Here is a 16,038-nt window from a genome sequence, read left to right as displayed (position 1 = left end):
CAACATGACTTTGAAAACATCCGAGTTTGGAGCCTTTTATGAGCAACCTCTTCCAGTGCCTCACCACCCTCAAGGTAAAGAATGTCTTCCTAATATCCAGTTTGAAGCAATTACCCTTCATCATATCACTTTGTAGGAAAAAAGACTAAAAAAGGAAAACCTAAGGACAAAAAATCCAAAATAATATAATGCTTGAAAAATGTTATTTTCCCTGAATTAAATCTATTACACATCTTCAAAATAGTACAATAATACCTTTGCAACTGCAAATACAGTCTCATGAGGGGATCAGGAAGAAATAATACAATAAACCAGAAGGATCCCATTTGCATGTTTAGACAAAGGCAAGATGTCTAGCAAAAGGGAAAACTATCCTTGGATGTTAGTTCTGTGTTTAGATGAAGGACTGCATAGAGACAGACTTTAAAGAGACCTACCCTGAGGTTGCTTTCACATTTCAGGATAGGCATTCAGACATAGCCATGTATTTTCATTAAAGATGCAAGAGTTTAGGTAGGATAAGATGGTGTCTTTTCTGGAGATCTTACAGTGTAAACATGCTTTATGTCAGGGGGAAAAAAAATTGCCATGAGAATTTGACCTGTGAAGGACATTCACATAGTTTGGCAGCACCTACAGGCACTTCCCCATTAAGTTAGGATCCTCACTTTTGTCCTCTGAGTTGCATTAATTTTGACTGTGATATAAGGTACAGTGTGTAGCCTGCTATGTGTCGGACCTGATTCACAACATAAGCAACAGGATGTAAAGAGGGCACATCAGAAGTCCACAGAGCTCCATAATCTCAGTCATTCCCCAAGCGTTTTCATGCGTGCAAACAGACTTGGAAGCATGCCCTGAAGATCAAAAATTAGTGTAGTGAAATTCTCTTAAAATGGGACTGAGAGGTTCAGTGTTGTTTGATGGACTGAAGGACGTTTATTGTTTCAGCTATCAGTTAAAACAAAACATATCATTAATCTGAAATGCACAGCATTCAAAACATGGGATATATCCCTCATACTACTATTTCCAACAGTGGCTAAAGAAAGGGACAAGCTCTCTTAAACCAGAACATGTGATTAGGAAAAGCAATGCCATAGGTTCACATTCTCCCTTTCTGCCAACTCTGCTTTTGAAAGACAGTCATGATGTTATGACTTAGGAAAATGGACCCTTATTAATGACTAGATTAAAAAAAAAATACTTAAAAATCTCAAACATCTTCAGCAACCCATTGGTTTTAAAACCTATTATCCTTGACTTGTCCACAGGTGATCAAAACCTACCCTTCTCTTTAAAGTCAAACTCAGAAGTAGATTAAACTGCAAACTTAAAACACTGATCTTTGCTTTCTAAACTATGGTTTGGTCTAGGTTTTTGCAGTAACCCAAACATATATAGCATACCAACTATTAAAATTAGGCTTTGTTTCTTCTCTGATTTTTTGGAAAAGATAAAAGGAGGCTAAATTATAATTTGGAAAGTTTTTGCCCACTCCATGTTACAGTTCATTACATGGAAATGCAGCTTACTGTATGCAATGACATTGTTACTTCAAAACCACAGGTATATATAAATTTAAAAAATTGAAATGCAATGTGAAAGAAAAGTAGATAGGGAGAAAGAAAATCAAGATAATGAGAACTACAGGTCATCCTAAAATGAGGCCTAGAAAATAATTAATAACGAGCAATGAACTACAACTAGTGTTAGATTCCCTGCATCTCTCTGGACTGGCATTAGCTCCCATTATAAAATGAGGAAAGAATTCCCCAAATAATTGCAAATAGCCACTAGAGATTCTGCACACCAGCTAAGATGTGTCTGTGGGCATGCTAACAAAAGCAATTTCTTAGCAAGCAATATGCTAACCCTCTGGGACTGTTAATGAATCTGCTTTGCAGTAAACTTTTTAGGAGTATATACTACAGAGACTTTGTAAGTGTGTTGCTTTCTGAATTCTCTTATTTCCATATTCTCTTATTTCATATTTCATTTTATCCAGGAGATCCCTGCAACTCAGCTCAGTTTTACTGTGCTACACATTAAGCATTGGGGCAGCTTTTTGCAAAACTGTTAGCTGTTATTTGCAGTTGAAAGTATTATTTACAACGTTATTTTAAAGCAGGATCCTATGTTGTTTTTGCACTGCTTCATCTGTATCTGATATTTCGTCTGTATTGTCTCTGTGAGAGCCAGTCTGATAAGAAATTATTCTTTTCTCTTGCTTTCTGTGAATGTTAAACTCCAGCTACCCATAATCATTTACAACCTCTCCCCTACAGAGGGCACCTTTGCTTTATTGGAATTGCTTCTGCAAAAGAGACGGTGGTTATCAGAGAAATAACTGAGCCTTAAAGCAACATCAGACTTCTCACAGATATAAGGACCTTGTTTGCCTAGCTTTTTAAATCAAGCACGTTTTGTACTATAATTCAGCAGCAAGAAATAACGTTGTTACATTCTGTATTATTATAGTTTCCACCAAGAAATGAGGAGATGAACTAGAGATTGCTAGAATTTATATGAGGCCAGTGGGTACCAGGATGAATTACAGAGCCTAAGTTTGGGGGGACGATTTTTCCATCACTAATTAAGGGTTTTGTCATTAAAAAATGTTTCTGAAATGTGTACTAAAAGTGTTGTCTGTGGGAAAATAAGCTGTAGAAACAAAGTAAACCATTTCCCAAATAAATCTTTCTAACAGACCTCCAATTAGCAATTTGTATCTGAAAGCTGTTTAAGTGGAATATTTTATTCTCTTTTGCAGGGCCGGACAAACAAAGCTGATCCTAAAGTTCTTGTTTGGGGGAGGGGGGGAAGAACCCAACAACACTAGTTCATTGCAATACTGAGCCAAAAATTTTCTTCTTGCTTTTTTGATACACTATTATTTATGAAGTGTCAAATACATGATTCATAGTATCTGCTGGTTCTGAATAAAACTAGCAATACTTTTCTGTTCGATATTGTTTTTTAGCTCAATCTATAACAGTCTTACTTTACAGGCCATTTCACTAATGTGTTAAGACAGATGCAAACATCATTGATTTGTAAATGGCAGAGTTAAAATTCTAAAGAATAATCTTTCCTCTGTCGTTTTATATGTGTCTGACTATTCAAAACAAGCTACAGCTATAAAAGGAAGTGCAAGACATTGCATTTATGTGACTCCCAAACAGGACAGTACTGTGTCAGTTCATATAAACTGAGGGAAAACACACAAATAAATGCATCGCCCCCCTTTGCATAATGCTTTTTTATGGTGTTCCTATCAATAAAGTTACAAATAGCCTTATAAATTCAACAGCAGGCAACCTGTTGCAAGAAGACTCTCAATTCCCCTGGCTGCTTTCTGGGACTGATGCTGACTGCAAAGAATCTGACACAAACCCAGCAATGAATGCACCCCTGCCTTCCCTAACATTTTTCTAGAAGTCTCTTACAGAACTTGCATTCATGTTTGCATTTTCAGCTTCAAATACCCAGTACAAAAGCATGAGAGCACAAAAAACTTGAATTGATAGGCCAGGCTGCTAAATTAATTACACAGGCCCCATATTAGTGAGCAATACTTTAATGCCATTGGAAAATTGGTTTAAGGAATGTTTTAACAGCTCCTCCTCTCTTATAATTTTACTTCCTTTTTCTTTTCTAATTATAGGCCAAGGCTGGATTCCTCACTAATTAAGGAAAGGTTTTTTTAGAGATTTACTTTCTAGAAGTCAATGGGAATGCTGCCCATATAAAGATTAAAGAGATCAAGAGCTTGCTCCATTCCAATCCAGAGAATTCTATGATTCTATGAAAAGTTTCCAATGGGAATATATGTTTCAAAACAGTTTAGTATAAACCATTTGGGGCTACATTTGCACTAGTAAATTAAACATTGCCAGGAATGTTCCCAGGTACTGGAACACAATGGTCTGTGGTGTAAGACAGCTCAAACGGCTCTAAGCACACTTTAAGCAAAACCATCAAAACCAGTTCCTGTGTGCAGTTTAGGGAAGAGGAAGGCTGCATATCCCAGACACCCTTCTCAACTGGTGGAGGTAGGCTGCTGCCATTACCTTCTTTTAGACAGGTGAATAGTTTACAAATAGACTCATGTTCTACTCAGCTTTACTGCATAGGAATGTTCCCAGGCAAGTTTAAGCTGCTAGTATAAATGTAGCCTCCAAATCTGTATTTACCACTGCCATTGTATATCACTGTATTTAAAAGTATTCAGCTCTTAGTCCTTACTTTTAAACTATGTGCTGAGTTCTAAATTTATACCAGTAGGATACAAAACAATCAACATTTTCCTGATTACATATACTGCTATATGCATTATTTTGTCTCTAATTGTTTCAGCTTTATAATAAAAAAACAAAACTTGGAGCTGTTAGTAGAACATTTGCTCTGAATATAGCTTTATGGTTGTAGATAAAATAGTTTAAACCAAAAAGTAAAAGCCACAGAAAAATATTTTAGAAGTATCTAAGCTACTTAGGAGCCCCATTTCCAAAACAGGACAAATTTACCAGTGAACAGAAGATCCTCACTAGCAGCATGGGAGCCCAACACATGTGTGATGGTATTCAGCCCTTAAAATCTTTTCTCAGGAAGGTGCCACAAACATTTACCTGAGAAGTAAGAATCTACTTGGAGTTATTCCTCCCAGGAGAAGTGCATTGTTCAGCTGGAATAAATTTTCCAAGAAAGAACCAGAGGAATCTTCATCATTGCAGACTTCACATTTGATTGCTCATGTTCACTGCATTTGCAGGGTTTTTTGTATGTTTTCCATGTGGGAAACCTGGCTTAGTTCTTTTGTCCTGTGGGAACAATAGAAGTTGGATGTGTGAAAACAGGTTTTCCACCCTGGAAATGACCTGCCTAACTGGTTATTAGCTGTACCACAGAATGTAAATATGAATGCAGAAGCAAATAACCTAATTCCATTATTACCTTGCTTGAAGCCCCACTTGAATGTAGTGAACCCAAGCAAACACTGTTTGTGTTTAGGCATGGACTGTCTCTTCAAAAAAAAACATCAGCACTGAGATGTGTGCTTCCATATATATATGTCCAGCAAAGGAAAGCTACGTGGTAAGTTATGTCAGCATCAGTTTATGCATAAGGGCTTTAGGCGCCTATTAATCATGTGACAATTGGTAGTATGAGCATGGCACCTTAGGGGGTTTTGTGAATCCTAGTTGTCCCATCCCTCCTCACGTGTGAAAACAGAATAATCCTCAACTGCCTGAGAGTGATTGCCAGATAGAAGGGTGTAATTAAACAAAAGCATGACAATTAAAACTCCTTATAACTAGCTAGATTAAAGCAACTTAGATGGTGACAGTTCATTTTTTCTTGCTTTGAAGTTTATATTTTAAGTTTATACTCACATGGTTAGAAGAACAAGCTTTAATAAAACCAACTTGCTAGTATGTACTTATGACTCAAAAATATTCTGTATGGATACAATTTTACCACTTCAGTTCACCTCCTTCTGTATTTTTACAGTCTTCTTAACTTCTTCCTTGAATGTATTCACTGCTTTCCCCTTGAAATTTCCTTTGCTCTTCAAAATATAAGAATCAGACATGGGTTTTTTTACCTTTTTTTGTTGTTGTTTTTGGCACTTCTGTGACTCTGTTTCTTGCTTTCCAGTGTTAAGTACTTATAGATCTACAGCTGTGCCTAAAGCTAAGAATGTATTGAGGAATTGCTGTCTCGCATAAGTCTATTTTTATTGGATAAATATTCCAAAAGCCTGAAGTCCAGCATTCACACTAATGAAATTCAATTGCATGCAAATCACTGAGCACTGAAGACAGACAATGGTGAAGTTATGTTATTTATAAATACAAGCGAATTGTCATAATTCAAATATTTTGCCATTATCCATAAAAACCAACAGCACATATTTAAGGAAACTTGTTTTGGCTGTACTACCTCTACTATACCTACCATAAAAAACAGTAACTTCTAAAATGTTTGATATCTATGGCAAGTATTATCTTGTTTTAAAATGTGTCCTTTTTTTGGAAATGTGAAAATAGAGAAAAGCAGGAATTACTGCAAATTTTGTTTTACTACTTTGGTGTTCAAGTACCTTCTATATTTATGGGTTTGTGCAAGGAATTTCTTGGCATGGAGAACTACTTGAGCATATATTTTGGTGCTTATTATTGATGAAGAAATGCTTAGCAAGAATAAAGAAAAAGATGTGATTGTCAAATAGAGGTAGTGAAAAGAAAAATGTTAATCCTGGCCCACCAGATGATGTTAGACATTGAGCCCAAGCTATTTGAGAACATGTTTGGAGTTTTCCTTCTCAGCTAAAGAAGATCTTAGCATCTCAAGAAGTTTATACTATATGAAACAATGGTTTACTGAAAGCTTATAAAGAGTTAGAAGATGACAGGATTAGTCCATTGCCACCTACTTGTGGCCCAGTGAGCGTAATTCAAAGTTGTGTCTTACAGCTCAGGGAAGCCTGCACAGGAAATCACATTACGCTGGACGCCACTGTAACTGGGAACATTTTCCAATACCCTAATGCACAACAAACAATGAGCAAATACTTGTGCTACTGTGTAAGAGTATCTTGATGTTATGTACTCAGCAACTTCTATCCAGACCAGAGTCAAGTATCGCCTTTCTTGCAAAGTCCATCCTCCTTTTCAGAGCAAAGAGAATAGTTTCAAAGAAAATCTAAATGCTGCCCACTAACAATCTCTGAAAATGCTGTATGAAACAAACTAACAAAAAAACCCCAAAACCCAACAAAACAAAAAACCCTAAACAAACAAAAAACAAGCAAATCAAACCACCACAAAGCTCAGACATCTGAAAAATAAAAGAAGGGGGCTCATGAAAATATCTCACAGGGCTTCTGTAGCATTGCATGACAAGTAGGTATCCAAAACTCCACAAAATGTCTAATGACGTTTGTGTTTGCTTACAAATCTTTACAGCTAGGCAGCCCCTTCAGCTCCTTTCACAAGGACAGCGTGAAGATGCTGCCTGTGAAACACTTGCTCCGTTCGAACAGAGGGGGATTAGTGAGAATGGAAGAAGCAGGGAAAAGACAACTTTTCAATTTCTGCTTTTTAAAGCTTACATTTAGAAAACTACGAAATTACCCCCACTTAAAAAGGACGAATTTAAGCCTGGTTCCCTCCTTATTTAATTCCTCTCTGCTTCCACCCGGTTCTGCCCGCCTTTCCTCTTCCCCGAAGAACGTTTCTCCCGCGGGATCGGCCGCCGGGGAGGAGAGGGGAGCAGGAAGGAGCACAAGGAGGGGAGGGGAGAGCTGAGGAGCGAGGGGAGCGCGAAAGGGAGGGGGAGCGCGAAGAAGAGCTCAGGGGAGCGCAGGGGAGAGGAGAGGAACTGAAGGGAACGGAACGGAGCGCAAGGAATAGGAGGGGAGAAGAGAGTGCAGGGGAGCAGAGCGAGCTCCCCCCTCCCCACGCACGGGCACTAGTGGGCGCTGCAATTTGTACAATTGCTGTTTAGTTTTTCTATCCCACGTTGCATCCAACCAGTCTTGGGGTGTGAGTGGGACCAGAAACTACGCTTCCGCATAAAAGACTGTCCGCGTGCAGTCTGCAGACAGTTGCCATTTATGCTTGAGTAACTGGAGCTGAGCTGGGAGAGGTCACTGGATAAGCAGTGGGCAAACAAGTAGGCAAATTGCTGGTTTTTGGGGTGTGTGTGTTTGTTTGTTCCTTTTTTATTTATTTATTTATTTTCTTTTTAACCTGGCAAAGCAGTATTTCACGTTGCAGCTCAGTAGTAAGGTATCTCTCCGTTTATACTATACAAAACGTGTGTGAGGTCCCCAAGCACAGCTGAAAACCGTCTAAAGAGCTGTACACAGTCACGTTAAATCTAAGCCTGTTTGGGTGCGCTTGTTTTCTCCAAGTGGAGGATTTAAGGGGAAGCACTTTTAAAAAAACTCTTCTCCACTGACATGTATCTCTCTTATTAAGAAAGAAGGAATTTCTTTGGTACTATTACAAGAGGCACGGTAAGAAACCCTCGGCATATTTAGTCGAGCCTACTTAGCAACTTTCAGACTTTGCTCCTCTGCTTTGCTATCTAAATATAGTAGACGGAAATGGGAGATAACGCTCACATGCAAATGAAGATAACAGTTGCTCGCCCACTCTCTGTTTAGGATAGTGGAAGACGCACTGGTTTCCCCTAAAGCAGATTTAGTATTACTATTTTTTTTTTTTAAATCCTAGGTAGCCTCCTGCATACAAAGCGCCAGTGCATTGTCCCCAGACAGCTGATGCTTATCGTGCCGGTGGGGGTATTGTGTTTCAGCTCGTGGCACTGGAAAACCTTGTAACTTTCTTTTGAAGTTAAATGGCTTCATTTTGTTTCCATGTATGAATAACTACAGTGACCCAAAAGTCGACCCATTTACAACGCCCGTCCAACCAACCTATTCCTCCATCGGTCGCAGCTTTGCACAAGGTCCCCTCGGAGCAGCAGGCGGGCGGGTAGGAGGGAAGGGGGAGGGAGGCTTCTCAATCAGTCCAAGTTGCATCGTAATTAAATTTTATTTTATCCTACCGAGGCATGCAAAATATCGAGCAAAATACAAGTTTAAGTAATTTGTTTGTATTCTTATCTGTAGGAGTTGGAAATTAACAGCCCCGCTAGTTTACTGTTAAGCCTGGAGAGCGAGAGATTGCTTTGCAAACATTACAGTTATTATGTCTGCAGTTGGTACTCTTTGTATAAATTATTGATCAGCCCTCTTATTTTTCTTTCTGCTTAATGGATATTATAGCATAGACGTTTACACGCTATAGTTAAGGTTGTGTCAGCACTTCCATTTATAACATCCCTCTCTTACCAAGAGTTTATAACTCGCTATAAAATTCCACTCTGGGTTGAAACTTTTCAAGCAAGAGCTCGGACTTTTAAAGGCGTGTGTGTGTGTATGCATGTCCATCAAAACAACAAAAATATTTATCTGCGTTTTTCAAAGACGGGGAATAATAAAGGTAACACCCATACCCCAGTGTTCTTCATTCACTTAAGTGATCTGAAGAGGAAAAGGCTCATGCATATAAAAGAACCCACTGTGCATGTCTTCTTCTATTATTATTATTATTATTATTATTATTATTATTATTATTATTATTATTATTATTATTATTATTATTATTATTATTATTACTACTATTCCGAACCGCCGCCCCGCCGGGCGCTGGGGTTCGATCGGGCGGTTGCCTCCCCTCTCACTGGGCACCGCGGCGGGGGGCTCAGCGAGTCCAGCTGGGCGGAGGGAGGCCGAGAGAGACGGTCGAGGAAGCCGCGATTCATCCGCGGGTCCCGGCCGCGGAGCAGGAAGAGCGATGCCCTAGCACCTATAGAGATCGAGGCGCGTATTGGAGAACCAGGAACTTTTAAATAACCGGGTCGGCTCTCCAGCGCCGGCATTTCGATTACCCAGGGTTGGGAGCTGGGGATGGAGTAGCCGAGTGAACTGTCAGAGGGGAATGCATGAGAAAGCTGAGATTAGAGCACCGCTTTGACGTAATTTAATGGCAGGGGCTTTGTGTTTCATAATTATTGCTCTGAGTGACTTTTCCTACCTGTTGGTAGGTGAATTAACACGTCGGACTGAGGACCTCTAATGAGAGCCCAAGTATAACTCAGACATCACAGAGGATTCCCCGCCTATTCCGGTCCTCATTTAATTCACGCAGGGAAGTTGGTTATCATTTGCTTCTCACCTGCAGCGTTCTTTCTCGGTTGTCAGTTGCCAGGTGAATGTCAGCAGGCAGTTCCTGATCACCTGCTCCATCCATCCCGAGACAGACCGGGAAGGGAACCCGACCCGCTTTCACCCTTTGGCTCCAGTAGCTACAACGTGACCGAAAGGCTCAAATCAGCATAACAATTAGCTTAGTTACTGACTTCGAAATGTATTTTATGAAGTCAGAACAGCAACTTAAGTGGGGAATGTTTGGGTGTTAGGGAAATCGTTAAATAAGCAAGTAGCTGAAGTGGCGTTTGGTATTTGCGATTTGCATATGTGCGCTTGTGCGTGGGTGTGGGTGTGTACGTGTATCTGTGTGTGTGTCGGATGCAGGGAAGGAGGGAAGGAAGGGATGAGAAGGTTCCCAAGCCGTCGGTTACTGCATTTCTCCAGAACAGCGCGTCCCTGGTCAGAACATCAGTTAGCACCACCGAAGATAACACCCACTTCTCCTGGGGATGAAGGGGAAGAACTGAAGCACACTCTCTGGGTCTAAACCCTGCTCCGATAGTCAGGCGGTAAACAGCCTCAGAGCCAGAGGGCTGGCTCACCAGACTACAGCCCGCAAGAGGTGCTTTGTCGCTTAAGTGACTTGGGTTAGGCAGGGCGTGTGCGAGCTGCCAAGCCCCGAACAATTCCCCTCCCAGTCCTGTGCTTGGGTATGTGCAGCCACTGCTTTCAGCTCTCCAGCTGAGAGATGCAAATTAAACAAACAGCCCAGGTGATAGTTCTCTCCCAGATTCTCGTTTTTAAAAACTTTAAAAGTTATTTTTTAATGGCTGCCTGAGTTTCCTCTCTTCTGTTCTACTGCCACTTTTTGTTGTTGTTGTTAAGCATGCAACATATGTAAATACAAACTGCAGTAGACAGAACATGAAAGCAATCTCACCATGTATTCTGGACTTTTAATGATATATGGTGGACTGTTCAGAAGTGTATGCTATTGTTAAAGCTGTTTGTGCTGGGTGTGCTAATGCACTGTTTGATTGAGTGAATTAGCAGTCATAACAATCTGGCAGTCTGGCCATAGAAGTGTGCTCAAATTGATTTGTGTTATGGCTGGACTGGAAAATCTAGTGTTAGTTGTTTTTTGCCCTGGGGCATTGTTTGTACCAAACTCCACTTTTCATTTAATTTTCCAATAGATTTCTGAAAGACCAAAAAGGTTGGTGATCAACATTCGCTGCACTTTATTATTATTCAGTTATTAAAAATATCCTATGAGTAATTTCAGGTTCCCCAAAACCTTGCTTTCAATTAGAGTAAACATAATTAGCGTGACATCGTGCCTGGAATGGTAAATCTTCTTTTGTATCTATTAAGCATGTTATCTACTTGTCCTGTCACTGAAAGGAATCCAGTCTGTATTTGTATTGGACAAGGTCTGTGATAGTTTGACTATAATACCACAATAAGAAAAACAGCACTGCAGCATCCAGTTTCTTATTGCTGGTACAACACATCAGTCTCAACTGTATCCATCCTGTTTTCAATGCTCAGCAAATATCTTCATGGGAAAAACAAAGAAAAAAGGTCCCAATTTACAGACATGTTCCTATGAGTCTATGTACCTGAGTGATGCAGAGGTGATTTGGTGTGAGATCCCTCCCTCTTTCTCAGTTTTTCCTCTAAATAAGAGATAGCTCTTGAAAGGAGTATTGCTGTGTGAGACCGTGGAGATGAAAAGCAGACCAGAACTTACCTTCCTTTTGCCAGTACTTGCTTCTTTCTTTGAATCTTCTGCTCAGCAGTCGTTTGCCAGAATTACAATGCAGCATGATTAAACCTAAAACATTACTCTATTGATCCCACAGAAAGCTTTGTGAAAGCATTTAGTTTCTTTTTCAGAAACTGAACTAAACAGGTCACTAGACAAGGATAACACAAAATGCAAGACAGAAAGGTTATTTCTCAGGAAAATACAATTTTTTTTTTAAAAATGTGGAAAAAACTGTTGTGGATGAACTTAACACTGTAATACACTATCCATCCTTACCAAGTGTCTGCCTTCTGTGCATGCTTCCTTCCCCTCCCCCTGGTCCATTCCTTCACACACGTTCAGAAGACAAATACTTTTCTGCCTTTTTTTTTTTTTCCTGAATGAATTTAAATATTTAATTATCAATAATAACTGAAGAAGCAGGGAGGGATGGAGGGGGAGGGGGGGTGGTGGTGGTTAGAGGTGACGTACTCTCCTATCTCCTGTCAGTCAGTTATTCAGAGTCTTTAAAATGCAACAACTACAATGCATTTTCTAATTGCATTTTACCCTTTACAGCTGCCCTCAAAATTGTAATTTAATAAAACAGTGAACTCAGATTCAGTCTTTTTTTAGAGCAATAAATTACAATCACTGTCAATACATCTTACTGCTTTAACATATATTTTAATACCAAAATGGTAAAAGCAAAACCAAAAAAGAAACCCTCAAAACCCCAAACAGAATACCTGCCCTGAACAGTTACATGAGCAGAACAGACACCCTGCTCCAAACAATATTCCAGGAAAGAAATTAAAGACTTCTTAATTAGTGCAGCAATTAAGCTTTCTTGGTCGCATTTTAATCAGCCCAGGCCCTATCAAAGGACAAACAGAACGATTTGCAGGTCTTTGAATTTTAAACAGTCTTATTGATTTCAGCACCATAAGTCTTCTTGACACAGGGAGAATTTTCAAATATCAGTTACAGTAATTTGAGTTTTGCTGGTATCAACTCAGGAAGGAACAAAAAACCAAACCCACCCAACAGTATCATTACATGAAAGGGTCAGTGAATAAGAGAAACACAATCTAAAAATGTTTACAAGGAGCAATCTCAGGATTTGTTGGTGTGTTTACAGGAGTGTGTGAGATTATGTGTGAATTAAAATAAATCTAGTTGCTCCCCATAATCATTATAAACACTTACCAAGCCAGAAGCTTTGAGGAAACTTGAACATTTTCATGTTTCTTTCTTTCTAGGTTCCGAATCCCATTGCTGCATCGAAACAATCAAGGTTAACCCAAACCTGCGCTAGTAAACCCTTTCAAACAACATTTTCTTTATATGGTTTTGAACCATGAGGATTATGTGTCCATGAGAGCACAAAGAAGAGCTGGTGTGCATCATGTTGCACAAATGAAATCATAGGTATCCTAATCCAGAGTTCCCTCAGATATCCAAGTGGCAATATCATGTGTGCCTTGCTGTCTTGATCTTCTCCAGGATCTCTTCTTTCTCCACAGGGTGTAAGTGAAGGTGGGACACAGAAGATTTGAGGCCAAGGAAATATGAACAGATTTGGTTTTCTACAACTGAAAAAGAAGAAAGACGCAGTGTATTTACGTTTTCTAAATTGTAAGTTTTATGCAACAATAGTTCCCATCACTGAAACCCAAGTTGTACAAGCTCCTTCAGATAAACATTCTGAAAAACACCTAAAAATGGCCCAAGGAAGTGTTCTGCATAATTACTGGCACACAAGACTTCAAAACAAAATGCCACTTTGTGTTTTATTTACTTTCCTATTTTAAAGAGTTTAGTGCAGGATGACTAAAATTTCAGTAGTAAAGGACATCTTCACTGGTATTAGAACACAAACTGTAGTATACTGAAAAGTACAATAAGCAAGAGCATGTAAGAATAGTTTATATCTGATAATGCAACAATTCCCCTGTATTGAAATACTACAGTATAGGTTATCCACTTTGTAGTTATGTTGTCATCTCATATGCTGCCTCTCACCTACCTAGTATACTTTTAAAAGAAGCAGCTGTGTGCTCCTACATTCATCACAATTAAGTACACGGTGTATAGTTTTATAACCGTAAGAACTACGTGCACACTAAACCCCGTTTCTGCAGAAAAACCGACACACACACCACCTGCGTATCTCTAGGAATGGTCACGTCTTTATCTTTTTTTAAAAAACGCAAACAAAGCCCCTGGCTGTCCCGACCGACCCTGACAGCCCACGCAGCCGAGCCACCAAACGTGGGTTCAACTTCTGTCCCAACTCCTGCCGCAGGCAGGTCCCACGCGACGCTCGGGATCCGGCCGCACCAGACGAGGCGCGTCCTGCCGCCTGCGCTACTGCGCATGCGTGGGCAAGCGCACCAGCTGACTTTCCGCGCTACCTGGCGCGAGGGGTGGCGCGGTTTGTGCGCGCCGCCACCACCACCTGTTGCACGGCGGAAGCCCCGTGGGGCGGCCTGGCCCAACTGCTTTCTCCAAGTTTACTTGGGTTCCGCCGCAGCCTGCTCGATGCGGTTTCTTGACAGCGTGACCTGCACTGTCCCGTTCCCTGCGATCCGCGGCCCTTCGCGGGAAGGTCGGCTGCAGCTGCTGCCGCGTGGGGCTGCCCTTGCGCGCCCCGCGCAGCCGCCTACACCACAAAGGGGCCTTGGCGCTGCCGCCGGACCCTCAGCAGCAACTCCCGCCCCGCCGAGAGCATCGTTAGTGATCCCGAGAGAGCAACAGCAGCAGCGCCAAGAGCAACAGACCCGTCCGAAGGTTTCTGCTTTTGTCCGCGGGTGCCCCCGCCTTAGCCCCGGCTAGGTGTGCGGCCAGCGCCCGCCCCGCGCCCCGGCTTCCTCGCTCCCGCCCGGCTTCAGGGAAACGCTGGAGACGCTCGTGCTTCTCCACAAACTGTGTTGAGAGGCGACTGCTGAAAAGGGCTGGGAAAATTACATCTCGTCTCTGGTGGGGTGAAATATGAAACATGTAATCTAACGGTTCCTGAAAAAGGGGGGGAGGACGGGGTGGGGGGGGAAGGGACTTCTCTCCCTCTCTGTTTTCCTGCTCCGGGTTCCTGGTTGGGTAATTTGGGTTAATACTAGTGAGTGAGCCTTTTGCTGCTTCAAAGGGTATTTCAAGTTGCCGGAGCTCCTCCCCTCCGCACCGTGTGACAACAACAACTCGTCCAGCGAGCGAGCGGCGGCGGCAACAGCCAGCACTTCCCAGCTCATTTTCTCTCTGTCATTCCCTTCTCAATCTTTGATCAATGTACTTGCCAGAGAGAACCGAAGTCCTTCAAACCTCCTCCTTTTCACCTTCGTCTTTAACGTGGTGCTAGAGCAAGGACCACAAAAAGAAACTGCCCTCCCCCTCCCCTCGGTCCCAGCCCCGCCGCCCGGAGCGGACTTCTCCTCCTCCTCCTCCTCCGTCCCCACTTGCGGGACACTTTGTGCGTTTCTCTCTCTCACTCTGCCCCCTGCTCTCTCGCTCGCCGCAGCACCTGATCCGGGGTTATCCCCCCCTTCTTCTTCCCCCCTCCTCCCTTCTTTCCTTTCCTTTTTTTTTTTTTTTTTTTTTTCCCTTAAACATTTTTTTCACATTTTCCCCTTTCCCCTGCGTGTGTGTGTGGGAACTTTCCCCCCTCCCCCTGCCCCCTCCGCCGTATATGTGACCATGGCCGTACCGGCTGCTTTGATCCCTCCGACCCAGCTGGTCCCCCCTCAGCCTCCGGTCTCAACTTCTGCCGCCTGCACCACCACCACCACCACCTCCTCGTCGGCCACCTCCTCTCCGTCTCCGTCCATCGCTCCCCCGCCGGCCGCTTCGGGGACAAACCTATTCCGGCCGGAGCCCATCGCAGCAGCAGCAGCGGCGGCAGCGGCAGCCACAGTCACCTCCACCACCACCACCACCACCAGCGGCGGCGGCGGTAACGGCAGTAGCGGCAGCAGCGGCGGCGGCAGCCCCAGCCTGGGCAACGGCAGCGGCGGCGGCAGTAGCGGCGGCAGCAGCAGCAGCAGCAGCAGCAGCGCCAGCACCTCCACTCCCAATGCGAGCGCGACCAGTGCGGCCAGCAGCCTGCCCGGCAAGCCCGTGTACTCGACCCCGTCCCCGGTGGAGAACACCCCCCAGAATAACGAGTGCAAGATGGTGGATCTGAGGGGGGCCAAAGTGGCCTCCTTCACCGTGGAGGGCTGCGAGCTCATCTGCCTGCCCCAGGCTTTCGACCTCTTCCTGAAGCACTTGGTGGGGGGCTTGCACACGGTCTACACCAAGCTGAAGCGGCTGGAGATCACGCCCGTGGTCTGCAACGTGGAGCAGGTCCGAATCCTGAGGGGGCTGGGAGCCATCCAGCCCGGGGTCAACCGCTGCAAACTCATCTCCAGAAAGGATTTCGAGACCCTCTACAATGACTGCACCAACGCCAGGTAACCGCCGCAAGGCACACGCACACCCCATCGGGCCCCCCCCGCGCCGACGCCCCCGTCCCACCCCCGCGCCGTGCGGCCCGGGCTGGCGCAGCGCCGCTTCCCGCTGCTACCGC

At 43.0% G+C, this 16,038-nt stretch overlaps 1 protein-coding gene and 2 long non-coding RNA genes across 9 annotated transcripts in view; 1 reads left to right on the top strand and 2 right to left on the bottom strand.

The window, feature by feature from the left end:
- LOC137448306 (uncharacterized) overlaps positions 1–16,038 on the bottom strand; it is a 565,471-nt gene that overhangs the window by 440,728 nt on the left and 108,705 nt on the right. The window lies entirely within an intron of this gene.
- LOC137448357 (uncharacterized) lies at positions 12,145–15,263 on the bottom strand. Its single transcript, XR_010989063.1, has 2 exons — positions 15,178–15,263; positions 12,145–13,072 (listed from the first exon to the last, which is right to left on the bottom strand). It is a non-coding gene; the product is annotated as an uncharacterized lncRNA (long non-coding RNA).
- DACH1 (dachshund family transcription factor 1) overlaps positions 14,542–16,038 on the top strand; it is a 384,340-nt gene continuing 382,843 nt past the window's right edge. For 2 of the 6 annotated variants that reach the window (XM_068151561.1, XM_068151642.1), the window contains exon 1: positions 14,543–15,922. In XM_068151561.1, coding sequence (XP_068007662.1) covers positions 15,168–15,922 — 755 coding nt within the window. In that variant the 5' untranslated portion in view covers positions 14,543–15,167. Of the gene's footprint in view, positions 15,923–16,038 lie in introns of all 6 variants that reach the window. The other 4 variants (XM_068151468.1, XM_068151706.1, XM_068151766.1 and 1 more) reach the window with 4 other exon arrangements.

The sequence above is a fragment of the Melanerpes formicivorus genome, unplaced genomic scaffold (genome assembly GCF_026170545.1).
Source record: "Melanerpes formicivorus ecotype bairdi unplaced genomic scaffold, bMelFor1.0.p_v2 SCAF_1, whole genome shotgun sequence".
NCBI classification, from domain to species: Eukaryota; Metazoa; Chordata; class Aves; order Piciformes; family Picidae; genus Melanerpes; species Melanerpes formicivorus.
Note: the sequence above shows the minus strand (reverse complement) of the source record. Positions and strands in the feature narration are given on the sequence as shown.